At 35.6% G+C, this 17,161-nt stretch overlaps 1 protein-coding gene across 1 annotated transcript; it reads right to left on the minus strand.

Moving 5' to 3' along the window:
* Positions 1-2,726: 2,726 nt before the first annotated feature.
* serpine2 (serpin peptidase inhibitor, clade E (nexin, plasminogen activator inhibitor type 1), member 2) lies at positions 2,727-16,775 on the minus strand. Its single transcript, XM_056238598.1, has 9 exons — positions 16,617-16,775; positions 14,420-14,683; positions 12,570-12,797; positions 11,605-11,802; positions 8,392-8,590; positions 5,975-6,072; positions 3,476-3,562; positions 3,290-3,373; positions 2,727-3,191 (listed from the first exon to the last, which is right to left on the minus strand). The coding sequence occupies exons 2-9, from the start codon at positions 14,667-14,669 to the stop codon at positions 3,154-3,156; spliced, it is 1,182 nt and encodes a 393-aa protein (XP_056094573.1). The 5' UTR covers positions 14,670-14,683; positions 16,617-16,775; the 3' UTR covers positions 2,727-3,153.
* Between the last annotated feature and the right edge of the window lie 386 nt (positions 16,776-17,161).

Here is a 17,161-nt window from a genome sequence, read left to right on the forward strand (position 1 = left end):
AAAAATCTTAGATACCAGTAAAACATCTTTTATGTAAAATATCTTATTCAGGACAGTACTAAATAAAAAAACATGCATTTTGTATGATCCCCCTCATTTTGTTAAAATAATTAACATTTTGCAGATTCCGCAAGGTGCATGTAACCTTTTGAGCATGACTGTATCGATGTACTTTATTAATATCAGTTTTCAGTAATTAATTACTAGCTAATTACAGTGTAATTATTTTACTGTACTAGTTCATCTCTCTAAAAAGTATTGACTACTTATTACTAGGGGTGACCCAGAATAGTCGAAGATTCGATGCTTCGATAGGAGGAGCCTGATTCGACTACCAATCTCACGGTCGAATCTTCGCAGATGTGTTGTTAAACGAGGATTATGTCATTTTGGCTATATGAGTGTGCTCAATGTCTGATTTCACATAGAACTACTGGTTTTCTGTCAATACGTTAATATACAGCCTATTATGATAATGCTGTCAATAAAAATGTGCAAAGAAAGAAGCTTTTAATAAATATTTTTTAACGTGCGTGCAGCGTGAATAAATCCAAACACCCCGTGAGCCGTGACAGATTTAAGTTTCACTTTCGATCCGTGACCGACAGAGGAGCGTCTTGTCGGCAGGGATTTAAATCTTTGAAAATGTCTGGGATAAGAAAATCTAAATGCACACCATCAGAAAGGATATTCTCCAAGGCTGGATTTTCATTTTCATCAGGAAAACCATGATCGCACTTCTGCCGGCCAACGTTAACAGGTTTTCCTCGGGATGTTCTAAAATGCCTAACGTGAAAAAAGCTTTTAAAACGCTTAAATGGCACTTTTACGAGCGTAATGTATGTACAAAGTAGGCTACACACCTTAAGAAACCATTCTATGTGCAGATAAGCAGATGAACCCAGAATATGAACGCAACGCGTTTCTCCTATAGAAAGTCACGTAAAGCTTTTTCTTTAACGGTTTTCAATGGGAGGAAAATGCTTAACGTAGCCTATAATAAAACGCGTTGCGTTCATATTCTGGGCTCATCTGCTTTTCTGTAGACTATATAGTATGCTTTATTAATAAGGTGTGTACAGAATTTGATCTTTTAATATAACAGTTTTAGGACAAAGCCGTTAAGCGTTTTTCACGTTAAGCGTTTTAGAAGGTATTTTATCCGCGCACACAATTTTGAAAGACTCAAACGGACACAGGCCGAGTGAAAGACTGGATTTTGTTTTTTCGATCAGGTATGGGTACAAGTGATTTCAAAACATTTCAGCCGGTTCTAATTTGATTTTTGGATACTGTACACGTTTAGCTAAAAAGACTGCCGCTCCAGTTGAGCGTTTATTGTTGTTTCTGCTGTTAAAAAGACAAAGTTGACAATCCTGGCCATACTTTCGTTATTTTAATAATTTCTTTATTTTTATTTTATTAATTGATCACTCAGGGTGATCTAATTTAACTATTTGTGACTTGTGTTATGAATATTTGTTCCCCTGCACTTTAGGCATTTTGCACACATTTGTTCTGCTTCTTGTGACTTGATTCTGACTTATTTCGTTTTGTATTTTTATTTATTATAAATGTATATTGTGTTCTTAATTGTTGATTATTTTTCAGTGCATCGATGTTGCGCTGTAGGCCTACTTAGAGCATGCTCATACAGGCAATTCAGCCGATTTAATTTGCATGTAAAATGCAAATCCTATCTAAAGTGTGGCCTTTCTGCAGTTATTTATGTTATTTCTTAGTTTTATTGATCAAAAATGTTTTTATACATTTTCTTCTATATCTTTGTGTGATGTTCTGTACATCGCGGCATTAAAATGTTAAAGCCCCGCCCCCTTCCCAACACCACACACATGATTCGACTATTAGTCGACTATAGGCAGGACTTGACGAATCTGATTCGACTATGAAAATCCTTAGTCGGGGACACCCCTACTTATTACTTTCTAAATCCCATATCAACCTCGATCAGTTGACAAATACAAGGATAGAAATAAAACTGCTCTTTTAATTCTTACAAATAAACAATTGCCTAATTTATTCTTGAACTGACCAAAGTGTGTAAAGCGAGAAGGTTACATTAAAAACATACATTTTAACATTACATTTTGATGTTAAATCCAATATTGTTTTGTATAGATTTGTTGTATAGTCTAAACAGTATTTAATGCAATTACATCAGAAGGAACTATAATTAAATTACAGAAAAATTAAAAGTAGTCTACTTTACTTTAAGGGAAAAGTCATTAATTTGAGATTAATAAGTAATTAATTACACCCAACACTGATTAAAATATTACATTGAGCATTACATGAATGTGAAATTATTATATTAAGTTACAATATTTACATTTATATTATTTTTTGATAATTATATGTAATTGTGCATATATTTAGCCTAACATTTGTATAAATATAACATAGTATACATTTAATATATTATAATATAAGTACAACAAAACTAATTTTGTATTTGTTCTGAAAAATGTTAGCACTATTATTTGTTTAAACCAATTTTACTTTAAATCACCATTATACATGATATGGACTATAGTTTATTAGTGAACTTGTCTAACTATTAATAGTATCTAGTATTATATATCAGTGTTAATCAAACATAATAAATACAACTACAAAAGCGACAAAACAAGTACATTTAGTGTACTTTATTAAATAAAGAACAAATGTTGTAAAAAGTCGTCTGAGATTTGGAAAAGACAAAGTGAACCAGTTTAAGTACCTTATTTAATAAAATATAACTCGATGCAGGAAAATGTATCATTAATATGCCAAATAAATTGACACTATTAAGAACAAAAATGATCTCAGTTAAAGTTAAACAAAAGTTATCTCAGCATTTAAGTTGCACACATTTTGTGAGAACGTTTGCATTAGACACAAATTATAAACCATGTATAAAATCTTATAAAATGTTCCCCAAGAATATAAAGAAAACAGAAATGCAATACAAAGACAAAGTAAAAATTATGGTAAAAAGACACTTGAGAAATTGAATAGGCACAGAACACGCAGTCCAGGACAAAAGTTTAAAATATCCATGCGTTTGTGTGCGTGTGTGTGTGTGTGTGTGTGTGTGTGTGTGTGTGTGTCACTGATGAGACATACAGGAAGAAACCCCTATGATCTCCGGGCTCAAGGTTTGTTGATCTGGCCAGCAAACAGGATGGTTCCTGAGAGGAGAACGGGATCAGATTTCACAGTCAGGACATTTTAATATTACAGATTCATAACTATGAAACAGATATGAGCGGTTTGTGTGTGTGTGTACCTGTAGCATTGTGTCTGATAAGAAACAGGAATGGTCTGTCCACAGCCATCCATGGAGGAGAAGATCGGGCGTGCAAGATTGCAGCTGAGATGAGAGAGAACACGTGGATCATGACCACTGGTGAAGGCTGATTGTGAGTTGCCAACAACTTCTGACTTTAAAAGCATTGATGACACAGTGACTTACTTGTGGCAGCAGAGGCTTTGGTTCCATCCTCATTGACCTCTATCTTGGCTTTCTGAAGGGCTTTGGACACGTAAACAAACTCTGAACCTGTTGCAAACACAAACATAAAGACTACACTTTTAACACAATATAATCATCAAATCTTTTGTGATGTTGCACAGCAATAAACAGTCATACATGTTATTTGTATTAGTTATTAGTATTCATAACCATATAAAATAATCTGTATTCAGCTAATAGAGCAGATCTGCTACATCCTAATTTCATCCATCCACCATAGACAGTCATCATGTCATTTCATCAGACGGCCACACTGGGGCAACAGAACAACACTTCAAACTGCAGTGCCAGCTGGGCCTCCAGCGCTTGCTAAACCCCTTCCTTCCTTCCTATAGTTCAGAATCATCTTCTTTAGTTCATAATCATCTTCTTTTATACTCTTTCTCTCTGTACTTTAGTATGTATTTATATCTGTCCCTCTCATTTTTCCACAGATTCTCTTGGCCATTTCTGATATTTTCCAGCTTGATACTTAAACATTGTATGAAAGTCCATTTCCACCACACACACACACACACACACACACACACACACACACACACACACAAATCATCCTTTGGTAAATCATAATTATAACATAAAATATATTAATTATGAGAATAAAAGCCATGACAATAAGTCAAAATGATGTTGTAATGTTGAGATACTAAATCATAACTACGATATAAAAAAGTCATTACAAAAATTCGAAATTATGACAAAAAGCAGTCTGACAGCCAAGAAGATTATGACAAAAAGTTGTAACAATGATATATTAAGTCAAAACTATAATATAAAAAGCCATAATTATGACAAAAAGTTGTTATTATAAGATACTAAGTGATAATTATAATAATAAGAAAGCCCAAAATTATGACGGTCAAAATTATGACAGTCAAAATTATGACGGAAAGTTGTAACTATGATATATTACCGGTAAGTCAAAACTATAATATAAAAAGCCATAATTATGACAAAAAGTTGTTATTATAAGATACTAAGTGATAATTATGATAATAAAAAAGCCCCAAATTATGACAAAAAGTCAAAATTATGATGAAAAGTTGTAACTATGATATATTAAGTAAAAACTATGATATAAAAGTCATAATTATGACAAAAAGTTGATATTATAAGATACTACGTGATAATTATGATAATAAAAAAGCCCCAAATTATGACAAAAAGTCAAATTTATGATGAAAAGTTGTAACTATGATATATTAAGTAAAAACTATGATATAAAAGTCATAATTATGACAAAAAGTTGATATTATAAGATACTACGTGATAATTATGATAATAAAAAAGCCCCAAATTATGACAAAAAGTCAAATTTATGATGAAAAGTTGTAACTATGATATATTAAGTAAAAACTATGATATAAAAGTCATAATTATGACAAAAAGTTGATATTATAAGATACTACGTGATAATTGTGATAATAAAAGCCAAACATTATGACAAAAGTTGACATTATGAGATAAAAAGTCATAACTATGAGACACCAGGTCATAATTATGAAATAAAAAGTCAAAATGATGGAAAATGAAGTAATTATTATGACATTAAAATTCATAATAATGACAAAGCCAAAACTTCTGATGTAAATAGTAACTATAATATACTAAGTTATAACTATGATATAAAAAGAAGTCATAATTATGACAAAAAAAAGTCAATATGAGATAAAAAATCATAACTTTGAGATACTAAGTCATAATAATGAGATAAAAGGTCATAATTATGAAAAAATCATAATTTGAGAGTCATAATAATGACTCTCATCTCATACTTTCAACTATGATTTATGATGACTATGATTATGATTTATCAAAGGATGACGTTTGTTTTCTTACGTGGCACAAATTAGCTTCCATAACACTGAATTTCTGCCCTCGTTAAAATACTTTGGCTTTTCTAAACACCAAAAATCAAGGTTTAAGAACAGAAAGGGCTCACAAAGTCATCATTTACGCATCTTCACATGGTCCCAAACCTGTATGACTTTCTTCTATTGTCCATACAATGATATTTCATAGTGCCTGTCAAGCTCCAAAAAGAGCTTTTATGATCGTTTTTGACTGACATGTTTTTGTACGGGGGAAAAAAATCTCCTTTTGTGTTGCATTGAAAACATAACATGTGTGTGTTTCTTTTCTGGGTGAACTTGAACTATGACTTTTAGCTTTTCTTTGATTCACTGCTGGCAGCAATTGAGGTTAAAGTTTGTGGTTTCACAGCATGAATGACGGTAATAAAGCAAAGGCTCTGAGGAGGATAGTCTGTTTGGAGCTCATCTGGCACTGGGATAGTGACCAGCCACTCTGACTCATTTTCACACATCACTGAGAGACGTGATTCATGCGGCTGAAGTTCACAGTCAACAACCAACGATATCATTAGTTCAAGCACAAACACATGAACTCATGAACGCATGACTGACAGCTGTCACTCACTCAGGTGTCTGAAATCAGCTTTGCTCTGACTGAAGATGTTTTTGATTCCCATCGCTGTAAGAGGAGCCTCCAAATCCACCTCTTCGTCGGCTGTGAATCTACTCGAAGAAGAGGAGACAGACAGACGCCGTTATTAGTGGTGCTTGTCCTGGCTAATAATGAGTCCACAAAGTATGTCAGATTCACTACAGGTCATACTAGTATTGGTATTGTGGGTTATGTTATGTACCCACAATAAATTATGTTATGTTTTAATTATGTTAACTAAAACTAAAAAATTTATTAATTAGTTTTTGTAATTGAAATAAAATAAAAAATACTAAATAAACATGAGATAAAAAGCCAAAAGTTACAATGACATAAAAAGTCGAAATTATGAGATACAAAAGTCATTATAGACAAAGTCAAAATGATGAGGAAAGTCAAGATTATAGGATAAAAAGTCCAAATGATGACAGTCAGAATTATGAGATAAAAAGTCAAAATTATGACAGTTAACATTATGGCATAAAGTCAAAAGTATGACATACTAAGATCATATTTATGAGATAAAAAGTCAATTATGGCAGTCAAAATTATATACTAAGTGAAAATAATGATAAAAAACTCAAAATTATGACAGTCAAAATGTCAATTACAACAGTCAAAATGATAATATACCAAGTCAAAATTATGATAAAACGTCAAAATTGTGACAGTTTAAATGATGACATACCTACTAATAAGTCTTAATTATGAGATAAAAAGTAAATTATGACAGTCAAAATGATGTATTTAAAATTATGTCGGGTCATAATTATGACTTAAAAAGTAAATTAGCACAATCAAAATTATATACCAAGTCAAAATTATGAGATATAAAGTCAAAATTATGAGATAAAAGTCGAGAGTATAGCATAAAAAGTAAAAATGTTGAGATAAAAAGTCATAATTATAAAAAATAAAAAAATCAGACATTTGTATCTCATAATTGTGACTGTGATTATTGCTCAAATAATGACTTTTTTTTCTTATGTGGCAAAAATGAGCTTCCATAACACTGAATTTCTGCACTTTGCATCTATTTCAGCTTTTCTAAAGACTAAATCCAGGTTTAAGTATGTAAAGGGTTTCAAATATAAGCCTAGTCCACCAAAACCAATCAACATCCTGTCATCGTTTACACACCCTCATGTCATTCATAACCTGCATGCCTTGAGAAAATATCAGACGCAAACCTTCAAACTTAAAAATTAAGCAAAAATTCGCTGTTTGCATAAGTTTTAGTTGAAGTACTACAATTAGTAAAAATAAAATAAAATAAATTAATAATATATAGAAATATTAAAAAAGATACAAAAAAACTAAACTAAAATTACAATGGAAACTGAAAATATAAAAATTAGAAAACTATAATAGTATGAATAATGCTAAAATAGCACTGCATCATAGAAAAGATGCCTTTTAAAATGACTTATTTGAAGGGGGGGAAGTCCAAGGCTGAATCCGAAATAGGGCGTTATTTGAATGGACAGCCATTTGTAGTGGTGTCCGAAACCATAGTGCACGTTATTGAGTGCACTTATTCAATCCCACAGTGCACTGCAACGAGTGTACAACCGATGTACGCTCAAGGGCTGTCTGAATTCGCTCACTCCTTTTCATTCACTCCTTCAAGTGAACGGTATTAGGGGACTAACGTAGGGAATAGTGAATGAGGGTTTAGTGGGTGATTTCGGATTCAGCCCAAGGGAACATTAAAGGGCTGATTGGTTGATTATGATTTCACTTTTCTAACTTTAGTTAGTGTGTACTGTTGGTGTTTGAGCATAAACAACATCTGCAAAGTCACAACACTCAAAGATATGAGTAAAGAAATTTAAAATTTCTTTTAAAGAAATGGCTTTTTAAGGACTACAACAAACGGCTGGTAGGGACTACACGACATTCCTCCTGGGTTAGTGACATCACTAACCCAAAAATTTACATAAACCCCGCCCCCGGGAACGTGATTTATAGATTATCATGACAGAATATGCTAATCAATGACTAGAATATAACTACACATAAGCGACGTAAATTCATCAACTAACCATTCAGAAATGTTGTCACTTCTTCTTGAGTCCATCTTCCGGTTTGAACATAAAAGGCTAAAGGTTTTGAAATCTTCAAAAGTAATCGAAGGTGCTATTGGACACAAGCTCTTGAAGCTCCGCCCCCAGCTCATTTGCATTTAAAGGGCCACACACAAAAACGGTGCGTTTTTGCTCACCCTCAAAAAGTGACAACTTTAACATGCTATATAAAAATATCTGTGGGGTATTTTGAGCTAAAACTTCACATACACACTCTGGGGACATTAGAGATTTATTTAGCATCTTGTGAAAAGGGCATTATACCACCCCTTTAAAGGATTAGGGTGACGACGGGTGTCTCACTTCGGAATCAGGAAGCGCATCCTCCTCGGGACCAGCTGTTTGGTCCAGCTCTGGACAGTCGCTGTGGAGATGTGAGGTAAGATGGCCGAAAGGGGCGTGGCCTCTTCTGACGGCAACGCAATGAACATGCTCATGCTATTACCATGATACGGCAGCTCGATCACTGTGTACTTCAAACCTTCTGGAGTGCTGGCTTGACCTGCCGAGAAAACAAGAACAAAGAAACGGATGAGGCTTTATGCTGCACACTCGGTCTCTCAACTATTAAAGAGGACCTATTATGCTTTTTTTCCATGTTCATCTTTCTGTAGTGCAGCGTTTCTCAAAGTGTGGGGCGCGCCCCACTGGTGGGGAATGGAAGCATGACAAGTGGGGCGCGACAAACGGAGAAAATGTGGTAATTTGTGTGCCCATCTCTATTAATTTCTTTATTTATTGAGCATAAACTCTAAACAAAACAACGACACATTTAAATGTAAGCCTTACTTAACCTTTTCACACGTAAGTTTAAAAGTTTTTAGAGGCGCCCGTTATTTAGATCGTATCCCTTTATGGTTTCCATGGTGGCGCGTCATTGCTTGTCACACCGCAGCCACAATAGCGCTGAATGACTGATTATCTGCTTTTATTTCACAAATTTGTTGGCTATAGCAGGAAATATCTGATATTCCGATTGTCAAATATGAGCAAATGGATGCGTTTTGTTGTTTAAACACCTTAGTTGAGCTAACGTTATACGCGATGGCCGTTATAGTTTATGCCGGATTTTAGAGAATCGGATCTGTTGGATTTAACAAACGTCAATTTATCCACTTCTCCCGAAATACATGAAAGTAAGTGGCCGATGAACTGGGAGAAGCATAGAGTAAACTTGAAAGTTACTTACACGATGTGTATTTGATATGAATAATACGTGTCGTCTAATTATAATGGAATAATTATTATTGCCGCTTCCATAGACATAAGTGTGTATTTGACAAACTCTAAATGTATTGCTTTTTTAGGACTTATGTGAATTTAAATGTCTGAAACTTAAAATAAACATTGTGGTTGAAAACACTGAATAGTTGTGATGTCAAGCGGTGAGCGCTCTCCGTCTCTGGCTCAGAAAATATAGCATACTACAAAACAGGCTCATTGCAGACACTAAATTAGTTAACGTTAATCACTTAATGTTGAACTTTCAAAGTGCACCAGATTTATGAATTTATCTTTAAAACGTACAAACTTTTCTTCCGGGGGAACATGCCCCCGGACCTCCCTATAGGGGTGCAGAGGTCCACACCACACGCAAAATACTGTGGGAAACAGTAGCTTATATGATAGTCCTCGAAAAATACAAAATACAATTATTATTATAAAAATACCTAAAATACGTACATTAGGATTTTACCACCTCCGCCTCGTTTTGAGCCAGGAAAAACCCTGAGATTACTATTATTCTTTTTCAATTTTGTTTGTTCTTTTTGCATGCAATTTGCGAAGTGACAAAATAGTAAAGCAAAGCACAACTAGTCCACACTTTTATTTTCTCCCGTTTCTGAATTTGATGTTATCAGAGGCAAAATACAAACACAATTGCATTATTATTTTTATCTACTGTCATGTTCATGTTTTTAAAATGTCATGTTAATAAAATACATTTTAACTTAAAGCCTAGTTTATTAACATTTTGTTGGGGCGATTGCATAAGGACAGGTGGGGCACGAACCCTTCCCTACCTTCAAAGTGGGGAATGGCAGAAAAAGTTTGAGAAACACTGCTGTAGTGTGTGATGTTGCTGTTTGAGCATGAAAAAGCTCTGCAAAGTTACAAAGTCCCTCCAGCGGGAGTTATTCTCTATATCAGGGTCAGTGTTTCTGAACTCCCTGAAACGCCTTGAGTTTCTTCCGGGAACAAACACGTCACAATATTCCTCATTTAACTAATTAATATGCAGGATAAAGGGGAAGGGCCTGGTTGAGTTGGTTAGTAGTGTGTTGAAACTGGTGGTTATGGTAAGGGGCGGGACATTTCCCAAACACGCTTGAAGCGCTTGACCAATCACAGCACACTGATCCAGCCGACCAATCAGAGCACAGTGTGCTTTTCAGAAGGAGGGGCTTCATAGAGACAGGAACTAAACAAAGCGTTACTGACAGACTGGGAAGAGAGGAGCTGCAACTATGAAAGCTTGTTTCCACCACAGAATAAAACGTTTTAAAAGATAAAAAAAGAGATAAGACTCGCAATTGTGAGTTTAACATCTCGCAATTCTGACTTTATTTCTCAGAATTGCGAGATATAAAGTCACAATTGCGTGTAAAGGTCCTTGCACACTCCAGAGTCCAAACTTTTTCGTATGCATTTTTTTTTTCTTATTCGTCATTCGGTGGCTCTGAATTGTCAAAACACCATCAAAATACTTGCTACGGATGCGAAAACCGCAGAAACTCGAATAATCAAATTGTGAGAAATAAACTCACACAATTCTGACTATTATATCTTTTTATGTAAACTCATCACACAATAAGAGAAAAAAAGTCAGAGTTGTGAGATAAAAAGTCGCAATTACCTTTTTTATTCTTTGGCGGAAACAAGCTTCCATATGCAGCAATGGAGAATATGGGGAAAATAATGTGTGTTATGAACATTCAAGCATGAAAACCTATTCTTGTAGAGCCCATAAACAAAACCAAGACTTCTATAAATATGGCCTCTTTAAAATATTAGTTTTATGAACCTAAATTTCAGTATATAAAAAAACAAAACCTGACACATGCGTGTATGGATCATATCCCAGTCACCCCGGTGAACTTTATAAGTGCAGTCTATAAAACACTTAATTCTGCTTGTAAAGGGCTAATATCAAAGCTAGTAAAAGAACTAAAGTTTATTGGTGTTTTCATGGATTAAATCCTTCTGCTGATGGCCAGACACACTCTTGGCTCTTACATTAGAACTCAATTAATTCACATTTTGCACTATTTTATTCCCATCTCCTGGGTTATGAGGAATTGTAAAGTTAAAATACTCCAGAGTTCCCAGATATTTAAAAAGTAGCCACGTTTTTATTGCATCGTCGTCTCTGGAAAAGAGTTCGACAAGTAGCCAGACAATGGCATGATTCATGTAGCAGGAAAATCTTTCAGTTCTGTGTGTGTGTGTGTGTGTGTGTGTGTGTGTGTGTGTTTAATAGCTGGTGCAACCTGTGAGGAAATCCCACCATCTCACCGTAGTTGAAGACGGAGAGCTGGGACATCATGGGCACTTTGTATGACTTTCCATCTCCTGCAGTAAAGCTTCTGGGTTTGGTGTTCTGGGCTTGGAAACGGGACTTCCACAGGCCTTTGAAGTAAATGGAGTTTACAGCCACCAAACGAGTCAGAACCGGATCGAACATATCCGCCTGGACAAGGCTGGGAATATGGCCTGAAGAAATAAAAAGACAAAAAAACAGAGCATGTTATAGTATAACATAATATTACAAATTAATTGGCACACAAATAGAGTACTAAATATGGCAGGAAAAGTTATTTTTCAACAAATGGTCACTGAACGGACAACATCAGGAGGTCTAACTAACTAAATATTATATCAGCTGTTTTCTATTTTATGTCCATTTTGTCTAAGAATTGAAATTTTTGCAACAAAAAAAATGGAGGGGGGGGGATGTGGGACATAAATAAAGTTTAAAATAATGATTTGTGTGATTGATATAAATAAATAAAACGTTTTTTTATTTGAAAAATTTTTGGTTTTCAGTTTTTGATAAACTTAATTAGGTTTAAGTCAATTAATTTTCAATAATTCAGCTTATATTTTCCTTATAATTTTTGTTATATGACTTGGAAAATGTTCTTAAGATTAATAATAAAAGATACAAATTAATTAATAAATAAACAAACAAACAAATAAAGATTGTGTATTGGAATCAAATATTAAAAAAAATGAATGGGAACTCATTTTGTAGCCTATTAATGGCTATTACATGAACATACCAATATATACATGTAATAAATAAATAAATAAAATTATATTAACATTGAACATTAAAAGCACTAATCTTAGGGCTTAGACCTTATTTAGGGATAAATATCACATTTCGAGAGAAGTTGCATTGAAAAATCCTTTTTCAGTAATCCAGGCTAGAGGTCAGGGTATCAGATCCAGGGGTCAGAGGTCAACGTGAGGTGTACCTTTAGTGCTGTTCTTCACCCATTCATTAATGGTTTCTGCAGCCTTCTCTGGGTCGCTGTAGTTAATGGTTTGACTGTGGCACAGGAAGTTCTCCCTGTTGGCTGTCAGGAAGTCTTCTTTCATGCTGAAGCCCTCGTTGGGGAACAGCGCGTTGGCGATCGTCACAATATCAGCGTTGGATTTGGTCGTTAGGGCCTTATGCAACTTCCGCAACATCTTATATGGACCTAAGAGCAAAACAAACACACGAAAGGAATTTATATATCAATTACAGGGTTGAAATTGCTATTTTCAATCGCCCATTGTATAGTCTGCCAGGCAAAAATCAATTGAACATTTATGATACTCCACATGCTACTTTTTTTGAGGCGTCCAAAAGGCATCTGTGGCACTGAATTACACACTAAGAGCCAGAACTACTAAACTGTTCAAATTAGCGTGAAGCCACAATCTAATGAAACGCAGATGGGAGTGCAAACTGGTGCGGGTGATCTAATGACAATGCACTAGAGCTAATGATTAATGCAGTCTATTTAAAAATGTTTAATTAATTAGAATGAATTTTATTTTATTTTTTTTGGTTTGAAATGAATGATTCAATGACTCACTCATAAAGACTTGAGCATGCGTTTTTGAACGAATCTCTTGAATGAATGATTCAATGACTCACTCATAAAAACTTGAATCAGCGTTTTTGAACAAATCTCTTGAATGAATGATTCGATGACTCACTCATAAAAACTTGAATCAGCATCTTTGAACGAATCTCTTGAATGAATGATTCAATGACTCACTCATGAAAACTTGAATCAGCGTTTTTGAACAAATCTCTTGAATGAATGATTCAATGACTCACTCATAAAAACTTGAATCAGCATCTTTGAACGAATCTCTTGAATGAATGATTCAATGACTCACTCATAAAGACTTGAATCAGCGTTTTTGAACGAATCTCTTGAATGAATGATTCAATGACTCACTCATAAAAACTTGAATCAGCGTTTTTGAACGAATCTCTTGAATGAATGATTCAATGACTCACTCATAAAGACTTGAATTAGAGTTTTTGAACGAATCTCTTGAATGAATGATTCAATGACTCACTCATAAAGACTTGAATCAGCGTTTTTGAACAAATCTCTTGAATGAATGATTCAATGACTCTGTTTCATATCTACACATGATAACCGCTCTCTCTGGATCAGGATCTCAATGTTCCGGTATGATTTTGTTAAAGGTTTAATAGACAAAGGCAAATCCTTGTAATTTAGGAATAAGATCATGTGGGTGTTTAAATCGAGATCTACAATGCACAAATTCAATGTCATGTCAGGTGCAAAATCAGGTTAGACATGCTTTTTTTAGGGCGGTTAATAATGGTGCAAATACCAGTAAATTGACAAGCGCAAACCTTAGTAAATCATGTTGCAAGATTCATTTAAATACTCTCCTCCCATAAATGTAGTGGTTTGACAGGGAAACTGCTAATGAATGATTCAATGACTCCCTCAAAAAAAGACTTTAACGATTAATCGTGCAGCTCTACAATGCACAAATTCAATGTTATGTTAATGTGCAAAAGCAGTAAAGACATGCTTTTTCAGGGCGGTAAGTAATAGAGCAAATCATGTTGCATGATTCATTTAAAATACTCTCCTCCCATAAATTAAGTGGTTTGACAGGGAAACCATATGCATTTTTATCCCTCATTTCTAACAGCGTGTCTTTAGTAAATCCTGTTTCTTAATGCAAAATAGGGTTTGCACTGACACAAGCATTTAGTAAATCTGGCCTTATGTGTTAATGCTGAAGGAATGCAAATGAAAGCAGAGCAAACACACACACACACCCGTCCTCTTGTATTTGAGGCCGGTGACTATCTGTCGGCGAGTGTCCCCGTGGGCCCCCGGGAGCAGCATGCCCAGGACAGAGGCCACGCCGTGAGGGGACATGACCACGTTCTCCAGGGGTTTGTCCTGGACCACACGCAGAAACAGCTGCAGGCCCAGATCAGAGCCTCGTTCTCCGTAAGACGGGGACGCAGACACACTCAGAGAACACACCGCCAGCAGCACGCACAGGTGCAGTGAGACACACATCGTGAGGGACACACCTGGAGGAGAGAGAGACGATGAAGTAAAACTATACTTTTTGCAATTACGCATTTCATTGTTTTCATACACTTCGTTGTTAATGGATTACAAACAAAAGGTGTGCTTGAAAGATGGAATTGAATGGCATATTTACTGACGGACGGACAGATTTCAACAAACACAAACCACAACTCAAATACCAGCTTCTGTCAGAGATCTCTGATTTCCCTCGATCTAATCAGTATTCTCCAGAGCAGAACGATTTTCCGGGACACAGACCTGTTTTTTGGGGGGGTTTTTTTGCATTAGCGTTTCTTGAATAAAGGACGGACGGCTCCGAGCAACACCTCCTCCGGTCTCTTGGATCGGTGCTGCACACACACTCACACACTCCTGAGCTATTCTATTTCCCGTCACACAGGCCTGCGGCTCAGGAATTTATTTGATTAAGGATAGTGTGTGTGTGTGTGTAATTGAGTGTAAGTGTGTGTGTGTGTGTGTGAGAGAGAGAGAGAGAGAGAGAGAGTGAGCTTGAGTGTATATGTGAATGTGTGTGTGTGTGTGTGTGTGTGTGTGTGTGTGTGTGTGTGTGTGTGTGTGTGTGTGTGTGTGTGTGTGTGTGTGTGTGTGTGTGTGTGTGTGTGTGTGTAAGTAAGTGAGTGTGTGAGTAAGTGAGTGTGAGTGTGTGTGTGTGTGTGTGTGTGAGTGTGTGTGTGTGTGTGTGTGTGTGTGTGTGTGTGTGTGTGTGTGAGTGTGTGTGTGTGTGTGTGTGTGAGTGTGTGTGTGTGTGTGTGTGTGTGTGTGTGTGTGTGTGTGTGTGTGTGTGTGTGTGTGTGTGTGTGTGTGTGTGTGAATGTGACTGCTTAAAATTGACTTCATATTACATTGTTACATCATAACTCTGACATATTTTGCCAACAGACTGTTGTGATAAATGATTCATTAGTGCATTTCATAACTATGAGTCTACGGTACAACTATCAATCCTGTTAAATGTTAAAACTGTTTTACTGTGCATTAAAAACATTTTAAACACACAATCCTTCATAGACCTTCAATAAATAACTGATTTAGATAAAACAGTTAGTCTCAGAACAGTTAAACATATCACATCTCATCTAATATTAGTCTTAGGCTGGCAAAAACACATCTAATGTTCCTACAGATACTGTACATAAACAGTCAATCAACAGAGTCTTAAGAACTAGTCTGACCAACTAGCAGTTAACCAAGAGGTAACCGGTCTTACTTTTTAGATTTAAAACCAACCAATCACCAGTTTTAAAGGACAAAATCAGATGACTAACTTGTAAGACTAGTCTAAGCAACTGTACTTTGTCCTAATGTTAGTCCACATTCTGATTTGGTCTTGTAACAGTTTAACTGATCTGATCAGGGGCCAAATTGGATGAGCAGTTGGGTTAGTTAGGGGTAATTAGTTACTTTTCGGTATCAAACTAGACCAACTTACATTTGACATATTTTAACTGACTAATGAAAGTTATGAACAGTCTTAAAGAAAACTTGCAAGACTATAGTCTTAGATGGTTTAAATGCAACCGGTCCCTGGTCTGATATACGTTTAATGTCAGATATTAGTCTGATGACAGTTGAACGGGGTTTTCTGTATATTGCACAAGTAAAGCGTTATTTTACGACGACCGCAGGACACTTTTTATAGCCGCTTCAGCAAGTGTGTTTAATTATAGGCTTTAAAACCCAGTCTGAGCACAAATAGGGGCGGGGGTTTGCAACTCAAAGTCAACAACTCCAAATAACAAGCCTCTGTATGTTTGTAGTATCCTACATTAAAAAAAAAAACATCTGACAAACATCCAGGAATAAAAGCAGCTGTTAGGCTACTAATGCATGATTTAAGTATAGGCTATAAAACAAACTGTGTATGAGGAGAAAAAAATAAGATGCGATATTTATATAATATGCTTCACTAACCTGGACAAGCACGTCTATTCGTTAGATACGCAGGTAGAGAGCGCGTGTCTTCCGCGAGCGTCCGTGTTTCTCCTCGCGCTCGCTAAAGCGCCTCCGTTTATTTCTTTCGGTCCTCCTCAGCGTCGAACTCCGCCTTCTCATACATACGAACACTGCAACATTCTGAATATTAATTAGGGAACCCTGACGTATGTGGTTGACGTAAACACGCACAACCAACGGCTGTCGAACGTTCCGTTACGTAATTAATATTCATGAGTCAAACAGTCGCCGTTTGTAGAATTTGAAGAGACACAAAAAGCCCTTCAGCGAAACTTTGATTAAACTCTCCTCGATGTAAACAGGAAATTACATCAACGCGGAAGAATTGGATAATTAGTGCGGAGATTAATTATATGCTTTCACAAAACAATAACACATCAGCATCATTCAGGACTCAACTGTTGCGCAACTGGTTTACCAAACGGAAGTGACTAACGGGAAAGGTACCATATAAGTTTTATGATACAATGTTTTACACACAAGTATTTATTTAGGTTTGATAT

The sequence above is a fragment of the Rhinichthys klamathensis genome, unplaced genomic scaffold (assembly GCF_029890125.1).
Source record: "Rhinichthys klamathensis goyatoka isolate OS25496 unplaced genomic scaffold, OSU_Roscu_1.1 h1tg000527l_1, whole genome shotgun sequence".
Taxonomy (NCBI): domain Eukaryota; kingdom Metazoa; phylum Chordata; class Actinopteri; order Cypriniformes; family Leuciscidae; genus Rhinichthys; species Rhinichthys klamathensis.

Bases quoted from the DNA above. Each gene is read 5' to 3' on its own strand.
- serpine2 (XM_056238598.1), bottom strand. From the start codon at position 14,669: ATGTGTGTCTCACTGCACCTGTGCGTGCTGCTGGCGGTGTGTTCTCTG. The intron at 8,591-11,604 runs GTGAGATGGTGG...TTTTCTCGGCAG, and splicing joins GCTCTCCGTCTTCAACTACG to GTCAAGCCAGCACTCCAGAA. The intron at 3,192-3,289 runs GTACACACACAC...TTCTCCTCTCAG, and splicing joins TATCAGACACAATGCTACAG to GAACCATCCTGTTTGCTGGC.